This window comes from Corvus moneduloides, chromosome 26, assembly GCF_009650955.1.
Source record: "Corvus moneduloides isolate bCorMon1 chromosome 26, bCorMon1.pri, whole genome shotgun sequence".
NCBI classification, from domain to species: Eukaryota; Metazoa; Chordata; class Aves; order Passeriformes; family Corvidae; genus Corvus; species Corvus moneduloides.
Genome location: NC_045501.1, coordinates 1,537,412 through 1,557,127, shown reverse-complemented (window position 1 = coordinate 1,557,127; position 19,716 = coordinate 1,537,412). Strand labels below are relative to the sequence as shown.

At 49.2% G+C, this 19,716-nt stretch overlaps 1 protein-coding gene across 2 annotated transcripts in view; it reads left to right on the top strand.

Annotated features, from left to right (window-relative positions):
- The first annotated feature begins 2,172 nt into the window (after nucleotides 1-2,172).
- The window catches only part of KPNB1 (karyopherin subunit beta 1), a 33,552-nt gene continuing 16,008 nt past the window's right edge, over nucleotides 2,173-19,716 (top strand). For both annotated transcript variants that reach the window (XM_032134194.1, XM_032134193.1), the window contains exons 1-8: nucleotides 2,173-2,278; nucleotides 2,533-2,591; nucleotides 5,417-5,599; nucleotides 7,782-7,982; nucleotides 11,061-11,213; nucleotides 13,860-13,919; nucleotides 14,030-14,119; nucleotides 16,164-16,274. In XM_032134194.1, coding sequence (XP_031990085.1) covers nucleotides 2,239-2,278; nucleotides 2,533-2,591; nucleotides 5,417-5,599; nucleotides 7,782-7,982; nucleotides 11,061-11,213; nucleotides 13,860-13,919; nucleotides 14,030-14,119; nucleotides 16,164-16,274 — 897 coding nt within the window. In that variant the 5' untranslated portion in view covers nucleotides 2,173-2,238. The remainder of the gene's footprint in view (nucleotides 2,279-2,532; nucleotides 2,592-5,416; nucleotides 5,600-7,781; nucleotides 7,983-11,060; nucleotides 11,214-13,859; nucleotides 13,920-14,029; nucleotides 14,120-16,163; nucleotides 16,275-19,716) is intronic.

The following is a 19,716-nucleotide window of genomic DNA, read 5'->3' as shown; positions in this document are numbered from 1 at the left end:
TATCCCCTATAATCTGGATTTTTTTCAGGGAATGATGGATATCCCCTGTAACCTGGATTTTTGGGGGGAATGACGGATATTCCCATGTGGGCGAACCCATTTCCCCAGCAAGGAGTAAAACCAGCCCTCAGGGCCGGCACGAGCTCTGCTGCACGGGATTTCCGCAGGGAACGGCTGGAGCTCGTGGGAAATCGCTGGTGGTTTGGGATGGGGAGCCCTGCAGGCACCACGGACCTGTCGGGCTGCTTTGCCTCATTTCCAGCTGCATCGGGGAGGGAACTTTCCTGGATTTGGCCCCACGGGAGGAAACTCTGGAAGCTGCTCCTCCTCTCCGTGCCCTGGGCTTGGGAAGCACCTGGAGCCCGGGAGCTGCCTCGTAGCCCGTGGATAAAGGCAGCTGTTTGCAGCTGGAATGGGAATGTTGGGGTCAGCTGCTGCCAGGGGTTTCTTGCTCAAGGGGTTTTTCCCCTGCTGAGGATCAGATCACGGAACCCTGGAATGGTTCGGGTGGGAAGGGACCTCAAATCCCACCCAGTGCCACCCCTGCCATGGGCAGGGACACCTCCCACCGTCCCAGGCTGCTCCAAGCTCATCCAACCCGGCCTTGGGCACTGCCAGGGATCCAGGGCCAGCCACAGCTTCTCTGGGAATTCCATCCCAGCCCCTCCCCACTCTCCCAGGAAGGAATTCCCTCCCCAAATCCCGTCTAACCCTTCCCTCCGGCAGCGGGGCTCCCCCTTCTCCTCCTTCCCCCCGCCCGCATTCCATCGGATCCCGTTTCTGGAGCGCATCCCTTTCCCGGGAAACCAGAATCCTTTGGGAGCGAGGGATGACTGAGGCGCGTGCGGGTGCCGGGAAGGGCCGAGCGCGGCGCTCCCCGGCCCGGGGCGGTGCTCGCCTCTCCCAGCGCTCATCCCGGCGCTTCCCGGTGGCTCCACCCGCGGGAGGGGCCGGGGCTGTGTCCCGGTAATTGTCGCTTGTGCCCGCGCTGACGGGATGTGTCACTAATTGCGGCTCCCCGAGGCCACCGCCGGCCCGTTAATTGGTCACCTACACGTTGTGCCGCCGTTCTTCCAGCTCTCCCCTTTTCCTTCCCATTCCCGCATCCCGCGGAAGCGGCTCCAGCCCTCGGCTGTGCCCGGGGTCACCCCGGTTTTGGGACACACCGGAATGCGGAGGGGCCTCGCTCTCCCGTCCCGAGCCCCGTGCGGGGGCACTCCGGGGATACCGGAGCCGGTGCGGGGCGGGTGACGGCGGCGTTGGCTCCTCGGGGAGCGCTTCAATCCCTGTCCCGGTGCCCGCTGCTGACCGGGCCGGCCCCGCCCGGTTACCCACACCGCTCAGCGGGACACGGCGCCGGTTCCTGCGGGATGCCCGTCCCGGAGCGGCTCTGCAGGGCCGGGCAGGACACACGGACACACCCGGACACACCCCCAGCCCCGGGAAACCCGCGCCGGCTCCGCTTCCCGGTGCGCGCCGAGCACGTGGCTCTCCCCGCGCCGGTTCCGGTGCCGGTGCCCGGAGCTGCTGCCGCGGCTTCCCGCGCCCGTCGCGGGCGCAGCTGCCCCGGCCGTGGCCAAGAGGCGCCGGCAGTGCCGGTGACCCCGCTCTCCGTCCCGGCCATCCCGGTGGTCCCGGTGCCGCCCCCGCCCGCGGACCCACGTGGTCGCGTCCCCCCCTCCCCCGGCGGCAATGGTCCCTTCCCGGCCCCGCCCAATCCCCCGCGCGCGCCGCCGGAAGCCCCGCCCCTTCTCTTTCCTCCCCCGCTCCCCCCTCCGGGCCCCCTCCCCCCGCCAATGGCCTCGCGCCGCCAGCCCGACCAATGGGAAGGCGCGCGGGCCGCCCCGGGGGGGCCCCGCTGGCCAATCAGCGCGGCGGGCGCGGGGCGCGCGCGCGGGGACGCCTGGCGTATCCCTCCGCCGCCCGGTGCGCGCGCGCGCCGCCGCCTCCCCGCTCGCGCGGCCCCTTCTTTTTTTTTTTTTTTTTTTTCCCTTTTTTTTTTTCCTTTTTTTTTTTTTTTTTTTTTTTTTTAATCTCCCGCCACCGCCCCGCAGCCGCACCGGGAGTCGCCACCGCCCCCGCCCCGACCTCCGCCCGCCGCCTCCGCGGGGCAGGCCCCGGCTTTCCGCCCTTCCCCTCCCTCCCCTCCTCCGGCCCGCCCCGCTTCCCCCCCCCCCCTCCCCTTCCCCCTCCTCCTCCTCCTCCTCCCGCCGGCGCCGGAGCCGCCACGCCGCCGCCATGGAGCTCATCACCATCCTAGAGAAGACGGTCTCGCCGGGTAGGGCGCGGGCTGAGGGCTGAGGGCGGCGGGGGGGGCAGGCCCGGCGGGGCCGGGCGGGGCGGGGGCCGCGCAACCCGCGGGGCGGCCGAGGCGGCGCCCGCAGCCCCGGGGAGGGCGTGGGCGGCGGGGGAGGCCGCGGGGCGGGCGGGAACCGTGGCGGCGGGGAGGCTCCCGGGCACGGTGAGGAGCGCGCTCGGAGCCTGAGGGCCCGGACGGTTGGGCCGCGGCTGACGCCGGTTTCCCCTCCGCAGACTGCTCGGAGCTCGAGGCGGCGCAGAAGTTCCTGGAGCAGGCGGCCATCGAGAACCTGGTGAGCGCTCGGGGCGGCCCCGAGGGTGACGGGGCCGGCGGCGGTGGCGGGGCCGGCTCTGCCCCGAGCGCTCCCCGGCCCCCCCGCCCCGCCCGGCTCGGCCCGGCCCGGCCGCCATGGCCGCTGCCGCCCCTGCCCGCGCCCGGCGGCCGCGCGGGCCAATCACAGCGCGCCCTGCGGGCCCGGCAGCCAATCAGCGCGCGGCGCCGGGCCGGGGGGCGGGGTCGGTGCGGGAGCGGCCGCGGGCCATGTGCGGCCACCGCGGCCATCGCGGCCCCGGGCGCCGCCCGGTCCTAAAGCCCGGCCGCCCGCGGGGACCCCCGACGGGCCCCACCGGCCGCTTCCAGCGCCCGCGGGACCCCTGTTCGGCCCTAGTGCCCACCGCACCCCCGCCCAGTCCTACTGCCCGGTTCTAGTGTCTGGTCCTTCTGCCCGTGGGATCCCCGCCCAGTCCTGCTGTCCGGTTCTAGTGCCCTCGGGCCCCCTGTCCGGTCCTACTGCCCGGCTCACTGGGACCGCAGCATCCCCTCGAGACCCCCGACCGGGCGGGATCGGAGCTTCGGGAGTCTGGGGAGGAGCTCAGGGGCGTTTGGTGGTGGAGGGAGGCTCGGCTGGGCACCCCCGGTGACCTTAAATTTGAGGAGGAAAAGAAATGTGAAAAAAAGAAAAGAAAGGGGGGGGAAAAAAAAGCCCGAACTGCCGAGTGCAATCGCTGTGCTGGAGCGGGGGATTTAAGGCTGGTGATGCTTGAGAAGGGTTTTTGCTTAGTCAAGGTGTGGGGCTGCAGCTGTGGCCGGTCCTTGCAGGGGATGGGGAGCGCTGGGGGGTGCTGGGTGCCGGTGTCTCGGTGCTGTCCTTGTCGCACGCCCCTTATCACCCCCAAAACTGTCACCTGTCACCCTGCAGGCCGTTCCCTACCCTGGCCTGCTGTAGACTGGGAAAGCCACAGAGGTTCTGTGTTTCTTGTGCTGTTGGAAGGAGTGTGAGGCCCCCTTGGCATCAGGATTGATGCCGCCTCAGTTTTGAGGGAAAATCCTCTGGATTGGTGCTGGTGGAGTCTCAGGACCCCCCAGTTCAGCCTGGAGCTCCTGGGCCGTGTGATGTGAGGGATTTTCGGGGTGATGGGCAGGAGCTGCTCATGGTCCTGATTTTCAGGGGTTGGAAAGAGCTGGGGGAGATGTGGATTTTTCCAAGGTTTCGTTTCTACTCTCTGCCTTGTGGGATTACTCCAAGCTTTCGTTTTTGCTTTGCTTTGTAAGAGCCAGGACCGGGTGAGAGCAGAGGACGCTGAGCTTGTTCTGGGACCAAGGATTTGTGTGGGACTGGGGATGTGGAGTGGGCCAGGCTGGGAAGGGGCTGAGTCCTGGAGGAGGATGAGGGTGAGGATGAAGCAGGAGAGGATGAGGATGAAGCAGGAGGATGAGGATGTGGAATTCAGGCCTGTCCCCACCACAGGATGTGGGTGATAGGTGGGAAGAGCCTTCCCCAGGAGAGGGAAGGGGCAGGAGAGCCCCAGGGGGGCTGGGAGCATCCCCCAGTTCCCTGATGGAGCCTCTTGCTCTTCCTCATCCCCCTTCCTCCTCCTTCCCACCCCTAATTTAGCCCCTTTTAGCTAATTTAGGCCCTTCTAATTATTTTTGCTGCTTTTACCTAATCCATCCCCTTTCCTGAGCTCTTCACTGGCACCTCTGCAGGTGGGAGCCAGGTCAGGCACATCTGCCTTCGCTTTCTCTCTCAAGTCCAGGAGGTTTCATGTGAACCTTCTCATTTTTAGCTGAAATTAGCCCGAAAACCTCATGAAAGGACAAATCTCCCCCATTTTTTGACCCCAAATTCTGCGGTTTTAATATTGAAGAGTTTGGGATGGAACAACTAAAATTAATTTTAACTCAAGAGCTGGGCTTGGGCATTGAAAATGTGAAGTCCAAGACACTGGAGTTGTTTGTTGAACTTTTGAATGTTGGGTTATCTTTAAAAACGGATGTTTGGGGCCCCAAAATCTTTGTATTTTAGGATTGTTTAAAGGTTTGGATTTTTTAAGACGTATTTTAAGATTTCTTAAGAGATTTTAGAAGTGGGTTTATTGTAAATAAGCTGAAGATTTTCAGGAAAATCACATTTCTGCTTGGTGTAAAAGGGTTGGGAAAGCGATGCAGCTGCTCCCACCATTTCCTAGGAGGGGTTTTCTGAGCAGGCAAGAAGCTTCTGAGGAAAAATATTCAGGAAAAATAAAACTTCTTTGCTGAGACCTGACTTCAGAGAAGCCTCTGAAACGTGGAGAAATTAAGAAAAGGTTTCAAATAAGAAAAAGTTTAAAAAGGAAAGGTTTTATCGAAGGAAGTGGCGCCAATTTCAGGGGGGTTTGTGTGCACTCAGGTAGTTTTTAGGGGGGTTAGTTGTCATTTTGGGGGGTTAATCATCATTTTGATCTGCAGAGAGTTTGGAATGTCATAAATCTCAGAGCAGCGCCTGATTCCACCACTCCCAATTCGGGTGCGGAATCAACGAAACAACGAGCAGGGAATTCCTCCTTCCCACGCTGAATTCCCATCCAGAAAATCCCTGGTTTGACCCATGCATCCATTTATTGAAGGGGATTTCAGGGCAGGCAGGAGCAGGGAAGGTAACTGGGCTCTGGTGTCAGCTCTAAAAAAATCCCATCCCGGCAGAGCCACCGGAGCTTCCGGCGCTTCCCGGCGCTCCTCATGAGGAGCTTAACGCCCATAATCTCGGGATAGAGCCGGGCTGGGGGTGGCTTTAGGGGGTTCTGGGAGGTTTGTGGGGCTCCCCAGTGTGGCTGGGGGCTGACCCTGCTGTCTCCCCAGCCGACCTTCCTGGTGGAACTGTCCAAAGTGCTGGCAAACCCCGGGAACAGCCAGGTCGCGCGCGTGGCCGCCGGGCTGCAGATCAAGAACTCGCTGACCTCCAAGGATCCCGACATCAAGGCCCAGTACCAGCAGAGATGGCTCGCCATCGACGCCAACGCCCGCAGGGAGGTCAAGAACTTCGTAAGTCCTCGGGTTTTTCCTCATTTTCCTGTTCTTTCCATGTTGGGAGGGGTCAGTGAGGAACGTCGTTGACGCTTTTCTGCCTAAAAAGTCTCCCCGTGGCTGCTTCCCCTCACTGGAGCAGCAGCTGCTGCTCGGTTCTGGGAGTTGATTTCATCTGGATGAGTTTTGGGGTGGAATTTGGACAAAGCTCTTCCGCCATGGGGTGGTTGAGCACTGGGACAGCTCCCCATGGAGTAGTCGTGATCCCGAACTTCTCAGCGCTCCAGGAGTTTTGGGTTGAATTTTGAGTTGGATTTTGGGGTTTTCCCCCAAAGGATGGTCAGGCACTGGGACAGCTCCCCATGGAATGGTCGTGATCCCAAACCTGCCAGAACTCCAGGAGCGTTTGGATAACGCTCCCAGGGGTGCCCAGGGTGGGATTTTGGGATGTCCTGCAGTGTCAGGAGTTGGGCTGGATGATCCTTGTGGGGCCTTTCCAGCTCAGGATGTTCCCTGATTTATGGAATGTTGTGAGAGGATGGTTTTAAACTGGAAAAGGGTTGATTTAGATGAGATAAAAGGAAGAAGTTTTTACACTGAGGCTCTAAAAACGTTTCCCAGAGCAGCTGTGGCTGCCCCTGGATCCCCGGAAGTGTCCAAGGTCGAGTTGGATGGGCTTGGAGCACCCTGGGATGGTGGGAGGTGTCCCTGCCTGTGGCACTGGGTGGGATTTGAGGTCCCTTCCCACCCAAACCCTTCCAGGGTTCTGTGGCTTCCCCTGCAGCTGCGCTGGGGGTTGATTTTTCTGAAGGAAATGCTTTTTGTGGAAGATTTTTCTTCCTTTGCTGAGGAGGAGCTTCCCCAAGTGTTCTCCAATCCCCATCAACACCCTTAAAACACTCTGAGTCTGAACAACGTTCACATGAGCCCCAGGAAGTTTGAAGGTAGAATAAGGTAAAAAATTGCAAGTTTTGGATAGAAAATCAAGTCTTAAATGTTGGAACGTTGGGTATTTTCCCGAGGATCCTTTTTGCCCTGTGACAGTCAGAGTTCAGGGCCTGCAGGGACAGAAGTGGTGGCTCAGTGGTTTTTTGTTGTTTTTTTTTTTTTATTTTGGCTGATGGGAGCAAAAAAATGGTGCTGGGATTTTTGCAGTGCTCTGTGATTGATTCAGCTCGGCCATGAGCTTTATAGATATTTTTTTTGTGTTAATAGAATCTATAATCCCAGAATTATTTGGCTTGGGAGAACCTTAAATCCCATCCATTCCCACCCCTGCCATGAGCAGGGACACCTTCCACTATCCCCAGCTGCTCCAAACCCAATCCAGGCTGGCCTGGGACACTTCCAGGGGCAGCCACATCAGAGGGATAAAAGTGGGTGAGAGATGATTGAGAACCTTTGATCCTTTATTTCCATGGAATTCAGCTGGGATCAGGAGCTGTTCTTGTGCACTGAAATTGAACAATTTATTGCTGTTTTCTGTCAAGTAATGTCAAAAATACAACATTGAGGTGGAAACTTGGCAAATGAAGGTGTGTAACTGGAAATGCTGAAAGAATGAGTCCTCAGCTCCAGTTTTTTAAAGGAAGTTTTGTTGGGGTATAACTGAAAATGCTGGGAAAATGCAAATCCCTGCCTCCATTTTTTGTAGAAAATATTGGGGTATAACTGGAAAGAATCAAAAAAAAAAGGCATCTCCCTCGCTCTGTGTTTTAAAGGAAGTTATTGGTGTATAGCTGGGAAAAGCTGAAAAAATGAATCCCCATCTCTCAATTTTTTAAAGAAAATGTTATTGGTGTATCACTAAAAATGATGGAAAAATGTAAATCCCTCCCTCTGTTTTTTAAAGGAAATTAATTGGTGTATAACCGGAAACGCTGAAAAAAATCCATTCCCCTCCCTCCATTTTTTTAAAGAAAAGTTCCCAAAAACCACCAATAAAAATCCTCAACGCACAAGAAAATGACCCAGACGATTTTGGCATAAAGAATTTGCCATTTGGGGTGCATTTAACCCCGATTTGTTCAACTTTTCCCATTTCCCTGCGAGGAATCCCAGCTGGAATCTGCACATCCCCACCACCATTTTTCCAGCGGGAAGCAGAACAAACGGAGAGATTGACGGGGAACGATGAAAGATTTGGGGCTGGAGGGTGTTTTTTCCATGCCCTGACCCCCATTCCCTGCCCAAATTCCAGGTGCTGCAGACGCTGGGCACGGAGACGTACCGGCCCAGCTCGGCGTCGCAGTGCGTGGCCGGCATCGCCTGCGCCGAGATCCCCATGAACCAGTGGCCGGAGCTGATCCCGCAGCTGGTGGCCAACGTCACCAACCAGCACAGCACCGAGCACATGAAGGAGTCCACGCTCGAGGCCATCGGCTACATCTGCCAGGACATCGTGAGTGCCTCGGAGCTTTGGGGTTGGGGCCCTTCGGGAAGGGCTCCCAAGAGGATTTGGCTCTTGCGGCGCGGCCTGGGATGGGTTGGAGGCCGTGCAGGGGAAGGTTGGGTTGGGGTTAAGGTTGGATTTGTTGGGTTGGGGTTTGTTGGGTTGGGGTTAAGGTTGGATTCTTTGGGTTGCGTTTAAGGTTGAATTAGTTGGGTTGGGGTTCGTTGGGTTGGGGTTCGTTGGGTTGGGTTCGTTGGGTTGGGTTCGTTGGGTTGGGTTCGTTGGGTTGGGTTTAAGGTTGGATTCACTGGGTTGGATTTGTTGGGTTTACGGTTTGTTGGGTTGGGTTTAAGGTCGGATTCTTTCAGTTGGGTTTAGGGTTGGGTTCAGGGTTGGATTCTTTGGATTTGGTTTAGGGTTGCGTTCGTTGGGTTGGGGTTTGTTGGGTTGGGTTTAAGGTTGGATTCTTTGGGTTGGGTTTAAGGTTGGATTTGCTGGGTTGGGTTTGTTGGGTTTATGGTTTGTTGGGTTGGGTTTAAGGTCGGATTCTTTCGGTTGGGTTTAGGGTTGGGTTTAAGGTTGGATTTGTTGGGTTGGATTTAGGGTTGGATTTAGGGTTGGGTTTAAGGTTGGATTCGTTGGGTTGGATTCTTTGGGTTTAGGGTTTGTTGGGTTTGGGTTTAAGGTTGGATTCTTTGTCTTGGGTTTAGAGTTGGGTTTAGGGTTGGGTTTAAGGTTGGATTTGTTGGGTTGGGTTTAAGGTTGGATTCATTGGGTTGGATTTGTTGGGTTGGGTTTAGGGTTGGGGTTCGTTGGGTTGGATTCATTAGGTTGGATTCTTTGGAGTGAGCTTTTTGGGTTGGGTTTAACGTTGGATTCGTTGGGTTGGATTCTTTGGGTTGAGTTTTTTGGGTTGGATTCTTTGGGTCAGGGTTTGTTGGGTTGGATTCGTTGGGTGTGGGTTTGTTGGGTTTTGGGTCGGGATTCGTTGGGTCGGGATTCGTTGGGTCGGATTCGTTGGGTTGGGGTTTATTGGGTTTTGGGTTGAGTTTTTTGGGTTGGGTTTTTACGTGGATTCTTTGGGTTGGACTTCATTGCTTGGATTTTGGGTTGGGGTTTTTGGGTTGGAGTTTTTTGGATTTGTTGGATTGGATTTATTTTGGGTTTGTTGAGTTGGATTTGTTGGGTTGGGTTTTCAGTTGAGTTCTTTGGGTTGGAGTTTTTGGGATTGGATTTTACCTTGCATTCTTTGCATTGGATTTCCTGGGTTGCATTTTGGGGTTGGAGGTTTTTTGGGGTTGGATTTGTTGGATTGGATTCTGGCTTGGATTTTGGGGTTGGGTTTTCTGGGTCAGATTTTGGGCTAGATTTTGGGGTTTCCCCCAGAGGATGGTCAGGCATGGGAGCAGCTCCCCAAGGAATGGTCGTGATCCCAAACCTGCCAGAACTTCTGGAGCGTTTGGACAACACTCCCAGGGGCAGGCTGGGATTTTGGGATGTCCTGCAGTGCCAGGAGTTGGCCTGGATGATCTCTTCCCGCTCAGGACATTCCATGATTCTCCAGCTTGGTGGAAAACCCTGGAGGGTTTTCCTGACCTTGAGGATTCCCTGATTTCCAGGAGGTTTTTATGCTCCTGGAGGGCTCTCCTGACCTTAATCCCTGATATCCAGCTTGGATCCCTCCTCGTGCTGCCTGGTTTTCCATCCTGCTGGCAGAACCAGCTCCAGGATGGTTCCTGGAAGGCCTGACCTCCTTTCCCAGCACAAATCCAGGTCACCATTCCTAAAGGGAAAGGTTTGAGGTTCCGTGTCCCTGCGGGGCTGGAGGAAAACCTCAGCTGAGCATCCACATCCTGCATAAAACAGGGATCACTCTTGGATTCCTTTCTGGTTTGGAAAAACCTGACTTTGCTCTGGCTAGAGGATCCTTTTTTGTGGTTGGTTTAGGAATTTTGGATGCAGGAATGTTTCGCTTTTTGAGGGAATATTTCGCTTTTTGAGGGAATATTTCACTTTTTGAGGGAATATTTCGCTTTTTGAGGGAATATTTTGCTCTCGAGGCAACTTCCATAACATCTCCGTTGGGTTTATCAGGGATTTGCAGACTTTGGTGTGAATTTTGTTGGAAAACTCTGGCACGCCCCTGGAAAATGGGATTGGGAGCTGCTTTTTTTGGGTGCAGCTGAGTATTCCCTGCTGGAATCTCAGTGCAGGGATGCAGGAAGAGAAATTTTGTGTTCGGGGTTTTTATTTGGATTTTATTTTCAAGGGGTTGGTTTCACTGAGGAGAAAAATGAAATAGAAGAGGAAATCTGGTTGTGACAAATCCCTGGAATTCTGGAGGGTTTATTCTGTATTTTTTTGGGTGGAATCCACTCACCTCTGGATTTTTTGGCTGCCTTGCGTTTGCTCATTTAAATATTTATATTAAAAATCCCCTCTCAAAAGTTTTCCAGTTGTGACAGAGTTTGGGAGTCTAAAATCCATCATCTCCATGAATCCTGATGGGAATCCATCCCATTATTTGTGTCTTAAATTTACCAGGAATTAAAAGGAATCTTTAGTCTGTTCACAGCTTTGTTCTTTAAAGCTTGGGGGGTTTCACATTTATTTAATGTTTAAATATTTAATTATTTAACATTTCCTGGCCTTGCTGCAAGTCCAGGCACTGCAATTTTTACTCCGTGTCTAAAAAAGTTTGGGAAATTTACCACTAAAAATCTCACCTGGAGCAGAGCTCTGCCCAATCCATAAATTCCTTGGAAATCAGCATTTTTAAACTTTTTTGGGGTGAATTAAGTGAAATCCTAGAGCTTGTTTTGGTTCATGTTTGATCCAGTGGGATTTACTTGGCATTTTTCACTTGGATTTCTGGAGGATTTGTGCTCACTTCAGGCTTTTCCTTCCCATCCCAAGAGCTGTAAGAATTCCTTGGATTTCCTGTGATTTCCTGGCTTTAATACCCCAAAACTTTTATCTGTAGATTTTGATGCTTGAAAACATGGGGGAAAAAAAAAAAAACCAGTTTAAATGATAAATAACTTCATCCCTTTTTTTTTTTTTTTTTTGGTACTATTATTTTCTCAGGATCCAGAGCAGCTCCAGGACAAATCCAATGAAATCCTGACTGCCATTATCCAGGGAATGAGAAAGGAGGAGCCCAGCAACAATGTGAAGCTTGCAGCTACCAACGCACTCCTGAACTCTTTGGAATTCACCAAAGCAAACTTCGACAAAGAGGTGAGAGAGAGAGGAGGGGAGAGAAAAAACGAAACCTTGGGATGGGATTGCAGGGGCTGGATCCACGGTCAGTGATGAGCAATCGTGCACCACGCTGAGTTTTGATGGATAAATCCTGTGGAAGCTGAGACTTGGATTCAGCTCTTCGGGCTGGGGGTGTTCCCGGAATGCAGGAGCGCTGGGAATCTGCAGGGGGAGGGGAAGCAGGGACTTGTTTTCTCCTTTTTTTTTGGTTTTTCCTTTTTTCCCCCCCATTTTCCCTTTCCCCCCCTTTTTTTTCCCTTTCCCCCCCCTTTTTTCCCTTTTCCCCCCCCTTTTTTCCCTTTTCCCCCCAATTTTTCCCATTTTCCCCCCTTTTTTTTCCCTTTTCCCCCCCTTTTTTTTCCCTTTTCCCCCCTTTTTTTTCCCTTTTCCCCCCCTTTTTTTCCCTTTTCCCCCCCTTTTTTTCCCTTTTCCCCCCCATTTTCCCTTTTCCCCCCTTTTTTTTCCCTTTTTCCTCCCATTTTTTCCCTTCCCCCCCCCTTTTTTCCCCCCTATTTTTTCCCTTTTCCCCCCATTTTTTTCCCTTTTCCCCCCATTTTTTTCCCTTTTTCCCCCCATTTTTTTCCCTTTTTCCCCCCATTTTTTCCCCCCATTTTTTCCCTTTCCCCCCCTTTTTTTCCCTTTCCCCCCTTTTTTCCCTTCCCCCCCTTTTTTTCCCTTTCCCCCCCTTTTTTTCCCTTTCCCCCCCTTTTTTTCCCTTTCCCCCCCTTTTTTTCCCTTTCCCCCCCTTTTTTTCCACCATTTTTCCCCCTTTTTGTGCCCTTCCCCCCCCTTTTTTTCCCGTCCCCCCCCCTTTTTTTCCCTTCCCCGCCCTTTTTTCCCTCCCTTTCCCCCCCTTTTTTTCCCGCCCTTTTTCCCCCCCTTTTTTCCCTCCCTTTTTCCCCTCCCTTTCCCCCCCTTTTTTTCCCTTTCCCCCCCTTTTTTTCCCTTTCCCCCCCCTTTTTTTCCCTTTCCCCCCCTTTTTTTCCCTTTCCCCCCCTTTTTTCCCTTTCCCCCCCTTTTTTCCCTTTCCCCCCCCTTTTTTCCCTTTCCCCCCCCCTTTTTTCCCTTTCCCCCCCCTTTTTTCCCTTTCCCCCCCTATTTTTTCCCTTTTTTCCCATTTTTTTCCCTTTTTCCCCCCCTTTTTTTCCTCATTTCCCCCCCTTTTTCTTCCCTTTTTCCCCCCTTTGGTTTTTTTCCCCCCCATTTTTTCCCTTTTTCCCCCCCATTTTTCCCCTTTTTTCCCCCAATTTTTCCCTTTTTCCCCCCCATTTTTTCCCTTTTTCCCCCCCCTTTTTTCCCTTCCCCCCCCTTTTTTCCCTTTCCCCCCCCTTTTTTCCCTTTCCCCCCCTATTTTTTCCCTTTTTTCCCCTTTTTTTTCCTTTTTCCCCCCCTTTTTTTCCTTTTTCCCCCCCTTTTCTTTTCCTTTTTCCCCCCTTTGGTTTTTTTTCCCCCCCATTTTTTCCCTTTTCCCCCCCATTTTTTCCCTTTTCCCCCCCATTTTTTCCCTTTTTCCCCCCCATTTTTCCCATTTCCCCCCCATTTTTTCCCTTTTCCCCCCTATTTTTTCCCTTTCCCCCCCCTTTTTTCCCCTCCTTTCCCCCCTTGTTTTTTCTCCCTTTTTCCCACCCCTTTTCCCCTCCTTTTTGCCTTTAAGCCACACCTGACCCCAGAGCTGATCCCGCTGGATGCTCCTGATCCCACTCCTGTGACAGGGACACGATCCCAGCTGGGATCAGCACTTCCCTTTCAGCCGCCCTGGCCCCGATCCAGATTCAAACTTGGCCTCTGAAAATCGGTGGGGGAGGAAAAATGTTCCCAACAAGAGGCCCCTGGATGAGACAGCAACCAAATCCATGGATATTTTATTTTATTTTATTTTATTTTATTTTATTTTATTTTTTTAATTTTATTTTGGTTTTATTTTATTTTGGTTTTATTTGAATTTACATCTATTTTAATTTTATTTATTTTATTTTTAAATTTTTTTTTTTAAATTTTTATTTATTTCATTTATTTTTATTTATTTTATTTTACTTTTCCTTCTTGGATTAAGTTTATCCATTGGTTCTCTCACAGGGACAGCGTGGAATTAATGTTGAATTTGCAGCTTAGGAGGGTTTTTTAATGAAAAACTCTCCCTAAATCCCTCATGGGCATCACCTGAGTAATCCCAAAACTGGGAATGGGAGGTGCAGGATCCCTCCTGGCCCCGTTCCTGCTGGATTCAGCCCTGTTAAATAAATCCATGAGAACAAATCCATCCCTTCTTACCAAAATACAAATACCCAGCTGCTGCCTTAAAAAAATCCATATCCTGACTGGAGTTTTCTTAAAGAAAATGTTGAAATAATTCAGGGAAAAGCAGAATTTTTTCATTTCTGGACTTCTGCTGTGTCTTTATTTTGGACAGCCTTGAAATGGAAGCTTGGGATTCCCATTTAGGGGAAGAAAGGATTCCCATTTTTGGGGAAAAAAAAGGACTTAAAATAGAGCAGGGAGTGGTGCCTTGTGCCTGTGCTGGTCCAGCCTCAACCCCACCCTCCCTGGGAAGCTTTTTTAAGGCTCAAATTCTTTTTTCAGCCTCTTGAAATATTGTTTTAATTCTCTTTTTTTTTTTTCCAGTCTGAAAGGCACTTTATTATGCAAGTAGTCTGTGAAGCAACACAGTGTCCAGACACGAGGGTGAGTGAGCTCAGAATTTATCCCTGAATTTCTGGGGAGCCTCTGACTGCTGAAAAAAATCTTAAAAATAAAGGGAATTTAATCAAAAGATGAATTTTCCTCTGCCCCAGGTACGAGTGGCTGCCTTACAGAACCTGGTGAAGATAATGTCCCTTTATTATCAATATATGGAGACGTACATGGGGCCTGCCCTCTTCGCTGTGAGTGTTGGAATTTGGAATGTGTATTTGGAATTCTCACATTTATTTCTCTGATTTTTCCCCCCATTTGGATTTTTATTTCCCCTATTTTTGGCTTCTTTCCTTTTCTTTGTATTGATATTTATTTTTTCTGATTTCCCTCTATTTTAATTGGTATTTCTCAAGTTTATTTCCCTGATTTCCCTGTGTTTGTATCCATAATTCTCACATTTATTTGTCTGATTTTTCCCCCCATTTGGATTTTTATTTCCCCTATTTTTGGCTTCTTTCCTTTTCTTTGTATTGATATTTATTTTTTCTGATTTCCCTCTATTTTAATTGGTATTTCTCAAGTTTATTTCCCTGATTTCCCTGTGTTTGTATCCATAATTCTCACATTTATTTGTCTGATTTTTCCCCCCATTTGGATTTTTATTTCCCCTCTTTTTGGCTGCTTTCCTTCTCTTTGTATTGATATTTATTTTTTCTGATTTCCCTCTATTTTAATTGGTATTTCTCAAGTTTATTTCTCTGATTTTCCTTTGTTTGTGTCCATAATTCTCACATTTATTTCTCTGATTTTTTGCCCCCCGTTTGGATTTTTATTTCCCCTATTTTTGGCTGCTTTCCTTCTCTTTGTATTGATATTTATTTTTTCTGATTTCCCTCTATTTTAATTGGTATTTCTCAAGTTTATTTCTCTCATTTTTCTTTGTTTGTATCCCATATTTCTCATATTTATTTCTCTGATCTCCCTCTCTTTGTATTATTTATTTTTCTTGGTTCCTCTCTATTTGTATTTATAATTCTCACACTTATTTCTCTGATTTTCCTTTGTTTGTATCCATAGTTCTCACATTTATTTCTCTGATTTTTTCCCCCCATTTGTATTTATATTTCCCCTACTTTTGGCTGATTTCCCTCCTTTGTATTGATATTTATTTTTCCTGGTTCCCCTCTATTTGTATTTATAATTCTCACATTTATTTCTCTGATTTTCCTGTGTTCATATCCATATTTCTCATATTTATTTCTCTGATCTCCCTCTCTTTGTATTGATATTTATTTTTTCTGATTTCCCTCTATTTGTATTGATATTTTTCAAGTTTATTTCTCTGATTTTCTCCCATTTCTATTTCCCCTATTTTTGGCTGATTTCCCTCTCTTTGTATTGGTATTTATATTTTTCATATTTATTTCTCTGATCTCCCTCTATTTGTATTTGTATTTCTCACATTTATTTCTCTGATTTTCCCCCCATTTGTATTCATTTCTCATCTTTTTCTCTGATCTCCCTCTGTTTGTATTGATATTTATTTTTCTGATATTTCTCTATTTGTGTTGGTATTTTTGAGGTTTATGTCTCTGATTTTCCTTTGTTTGTATCTATATTTCTCACATTTATTTTTCTGATCTCACTCCATTTGTATTGATATTTATTTCTCTGATTTCCCTTCGTTTGTATTTATATTTCTCATATTTATTTGTCTGATCTCCCTCATATTTATATTTATATTTATATTTATATTTACACTTACATTTATATTTACACTTACATTTATATTTACACTTATATTTATACTTATAATTATATTTATATTTGCATTTGTATTTATATTTACATTCACATTTATATTTCTCCTATTTATTTCTCTGATCTCCCTTTATTTCTATTTCTGTTTCTCACATTTATTTCCCTAATCTCCCTCCATCTGTATTTCTATTTTCCATCTTTATTTATCTGATGGCCCCGTCCTCTTTTGTCCTCACCTCTTTAAAAACTTCCCTTCCATTCCTGATTTTCCTTTATTTCCCTGGGAATCCCAATCCCAGCAAAATCCCTAAAAACAACATCAAATTTGCCAGATTTCAGATTCCAAATGGGACAAAACAATGAGACTTTGCAGTGATAAAATAGGATAAAATCAGATTATTTGCAATTTCCAAGAGCAATAACTTGAATTTTAGACAATCCCAAATCTCCCAAAAACCAGGATGTATTTCAGGAAGGGACGAATTGCTGAAATATCCTTTTTTTTTTTTCCTTTTTTTTGGAATCCTGCAGATCACAATTGAAGCAATGAAAAGTGACATAGACGAGGTGGCTCTGCAGGGCATCGAGTTCTGGTCCAACGTGTGCGACGAGGAGATGGACCTGGCCATCGAGGCCTCGGAGGTGGGACCTGGCAAGGGCTGCAAATCCTTGGATCAACCTTTGGGAATGCTCAATTCCTGCTTGGCACCAGCCTGGGAGCTCTTCCTGTGCTGTCCCGGGGGCATGGGATAAATTCCCAGGATGGTTTTGGGATCAGCAGCACAAAATAAAAACTCCCAAAAGAGGTTTTATTTTAGCTCCTGGTTTGGGGGGTTTTAGCTCCTTGTTGGGCTCCTGGTTTGGGGTTTTCAGCTCCTGGTTTGGGGGTTTTTAGCTCCTGGTTTGGGGGTTTTAGCTCCTTGTTGGGCTCCTGGTTTGGGGTTTTCAGCTCCTGGTTTGGGGGTTTTTAGCTCCTGGTTTGGGGGTTTTAGCTCCTGGTTTGGGGGTTATAGCTCCTGGTTTGGGGTTTTTTGGCTCCTGGTTTGGGGTTTTTTAGCTCCTGGTTTGGGGGTTTTTAGCTCCTGGTTTGGGGGTTTTTAGCTCCTCGTTTGGGGTTTTTTAGCTCCTCTTGGGCTCCTGATTTGGGGGTTTTTAGCTCCTGATTTGGAGGTTTTTAGCTCCTGGTTTGGGGTTTTGGCTCCTGGTTTGGGGTTTTAGCTCCTGATTTGGGGGTTTTTAGCTCCTGGTTTGGGACTTTTTAGCTCCTGATTTGGGGTTTTTAGCTCCTGGTTTGGGACTTTTTAGCTCCTCTTGGGCTCCTGATTTGGGGGTTTTTAGCTCCTGATTTGGGGTTTTTAGCTCCTGGTTTGGGGGTTTTTAGCTCCTGGTTTGGGGGTTTTTAGCTCCTGGTTTGGGAATTTTTAGCTCCTGGTTTGGGGGTTTTGGGCTCCTGGTTTGGGGTTTTTAGCTCCTGGTTTGGGGGTTTTGGGCTCCTGGTTTGGGGGTTTTGGGCTCCTGGTTTGGGGTTTTTAGCTCCTGGTTTGGGGTTTTTAGCTCCTGGTTTGGGAGTTTTTAGCTCCTGGTTTGGGGGTTTTTAGCTCCTGGTTTGGGGTTTTTAGCTCCTCGTTTGGGGGGGTTTTAGCTCCTGGTTTGGGGGTTTTTAGCTCCTGGTTTGGGAGTTTTTAGCTCCTGGTTTGGGGGTTTTTAGCTCCTGGTTTGGGGGTTTTTAGCTCCTGGTTTGGGGGTTTTTAGCTCCTGGTTTGGGGGTTTTAGCTCCTGGTTTGGGGGTTTTGGGCTCCTGGTTTGGGACTTTTTAGCTCCTCTTGGGCTCCTGATTTGGAGGTTTTAGCTCCTGGTTTGGGGGTTTTTAGCTCCTGGTTTGGGGTTTTAGCTCCTGGTTTGGGGTTTTTAGCTCCTGGTTTGGGGGGTTTTAGCTCCTGGTTTGGGGTTTTTAGCTCCTGGTTTGGGGGGTTTTAGCTCCTGATTTGGGGGTTTTAGCTCCTCATTTGGGGGTTTTAGCTCCTCATTTGGGGGTTTTAGCTCCTGGTTTGGGGGTTTTTAGCTCCTGGTTTGGGGTTTTAGCTCCTGGTTTGGGGTTTTAGCTCCTGGTTTGGGGTTTTTAGCTCCTGGTTTGGGGGGTTTTAGCTCCTGATTTGGGGGTTTTAGCTCCTCATTTGGGGGTTTTAGCTCCTGGTTTGGGGTTTTTACCTCTTCGTTGGGCTCCTGGTTTGGGGGTTTTTAGCTCCTGGTTTGGGGGTTTTAACTCCTTGTTTGGGGTTTTTAGCTCCTGGTTTGGGGGTTTTTAGCTCCTGGTTTGGGAATTTTTAGCTCCTGGTTTGGGGGCTTTTAGCTCCTCGTTTGGGACTTTTTAGCTCCTCTTGGGCTCCTGATTTGGGGGTTTTTGGCTCCTGATTTGGAGGTTTTAGCTCCTGGTTTGGGGGTTTTTAGCTCCTGGTTTGGGGGTTTTAGCTCCTGGTTTGGGGGTTTTTAGCTCCTCATTTGGGAATTTTTAGCTCCTCATTTGGGAATTTTTAGCTCCTCATTTGGTGCTGGCCCAGGTTCTGCTCCCCAAGGTAATTTTGAGGTTTTTTAGCTGAGCCTGTGTTTGGAATTCCTGTTAATCCCAAAATGTTTGAATGATTTGGGCTGGAAGGACCTTAAATCCCATCTGTTCCCGGCCATCTCCCACCTCTCCCACCATCCCAGGTTGCTCCCAGCCCTGCCCAACCTGATGTTTTTTTGTTAAAATAACCCAATTTTACCATTCTTATTCCCTATTTCCACCTAAATCCAGGTGCAGCCCCTATCACAGGGCTCTCCCATGTTTTTCCTGGGATATAATCCATGGGATTAATGAAATAATGACCAAAGTTGTGCTGTTTTAATACCACCAAAGGTTTTGATCTTGCCTCCACAGCGGGAGAATTTAATTATGGAATCCTGGAATGATTTGGGTTGGAAGGGATCTTAAATCCCATCCAGGGAACTCTGCACCCTGGAATTTTGGGGTCTGTCACAACCATGAGGGACTTTTTGCCAAATATGGCTCACATTCCCTAAAATCCATGAAATTTGAGTCAAATCTGGAGTTCTGGATGAAATAAAAGTAATCATCCCACAGAATTAAGAGCAAATCTTTAATTTCCTGCTGGTTTTGGGACAACTCTGCACCCTGGAATTTTGGGGTCTGTCACAACCATGAGGGACTTTTTTGCCAAAAGATGGCTCACATTCCCTAAAATCCATGAAATTTGAGTCAAATCTGGAGTTCTGGATGAAATAAAAGTAATCATCCCACAGAATTAAGAGCAAATCTTTAATTTCCTGCTGGTTTTGGGACAACTCTGCACCCTGGAATTTTGGGGTCTGTCACAACCATGAGGGACTTTTTTGCCAAAAGATGGCTCACATTCCCTAAAATCCATGAAATTTGAGTCAAATCTGGAATTGTGGATGAAATAAAAGTAATCATCCCACAGAATTAAGAGCAAATCTTTAATTTCCTGCTGGTTTTGGGACAACTCTGCACCCTGGAATTTGGGGTCTTTCAGAGCCATGAGGGACTTTTTGCCAAAAGATGGTTTGCATTCCCTAAAATCCATGAAATTTGAGTCAAATCTGGAATTGTGGATGAAATAAAAGTAATTATCCCGTGGTATGGCTGGGCCTGGAGAGGAATTTGGGGGAATTGTTGTGCATGCAGATGCTGTTAGCAGAAATTAGCTGTGGAGATCAATAACAGCTGAAACTTTGAAGGGCTCTGCATGAATCACATCCATCTTTTTTTAAAAGCAGCTAAATTTATATTTATGGTTGGATTCCCCAAAAATAATTAGAAGAAAAAAATCAAGGATAAAAGGACAGGCAGCAGCAGTAGGGTTGGCTTTATGTGCTCCAAACCTTTTGCTCCTTCACCTCAGGGTCACCTGGTAATTACACCTGACAGCCAAAATGAGGATAATTGTGCCCTGTGAGGAGGGATGGGGAATTCAAGTGGAATATTTAACTCGGTGCAAAGTGCCCTTGAGGCAACTCAAAATTCCTGTTGGGAAGGAGGGGGAAGAGGAAAAGGGAATTTGTGCCT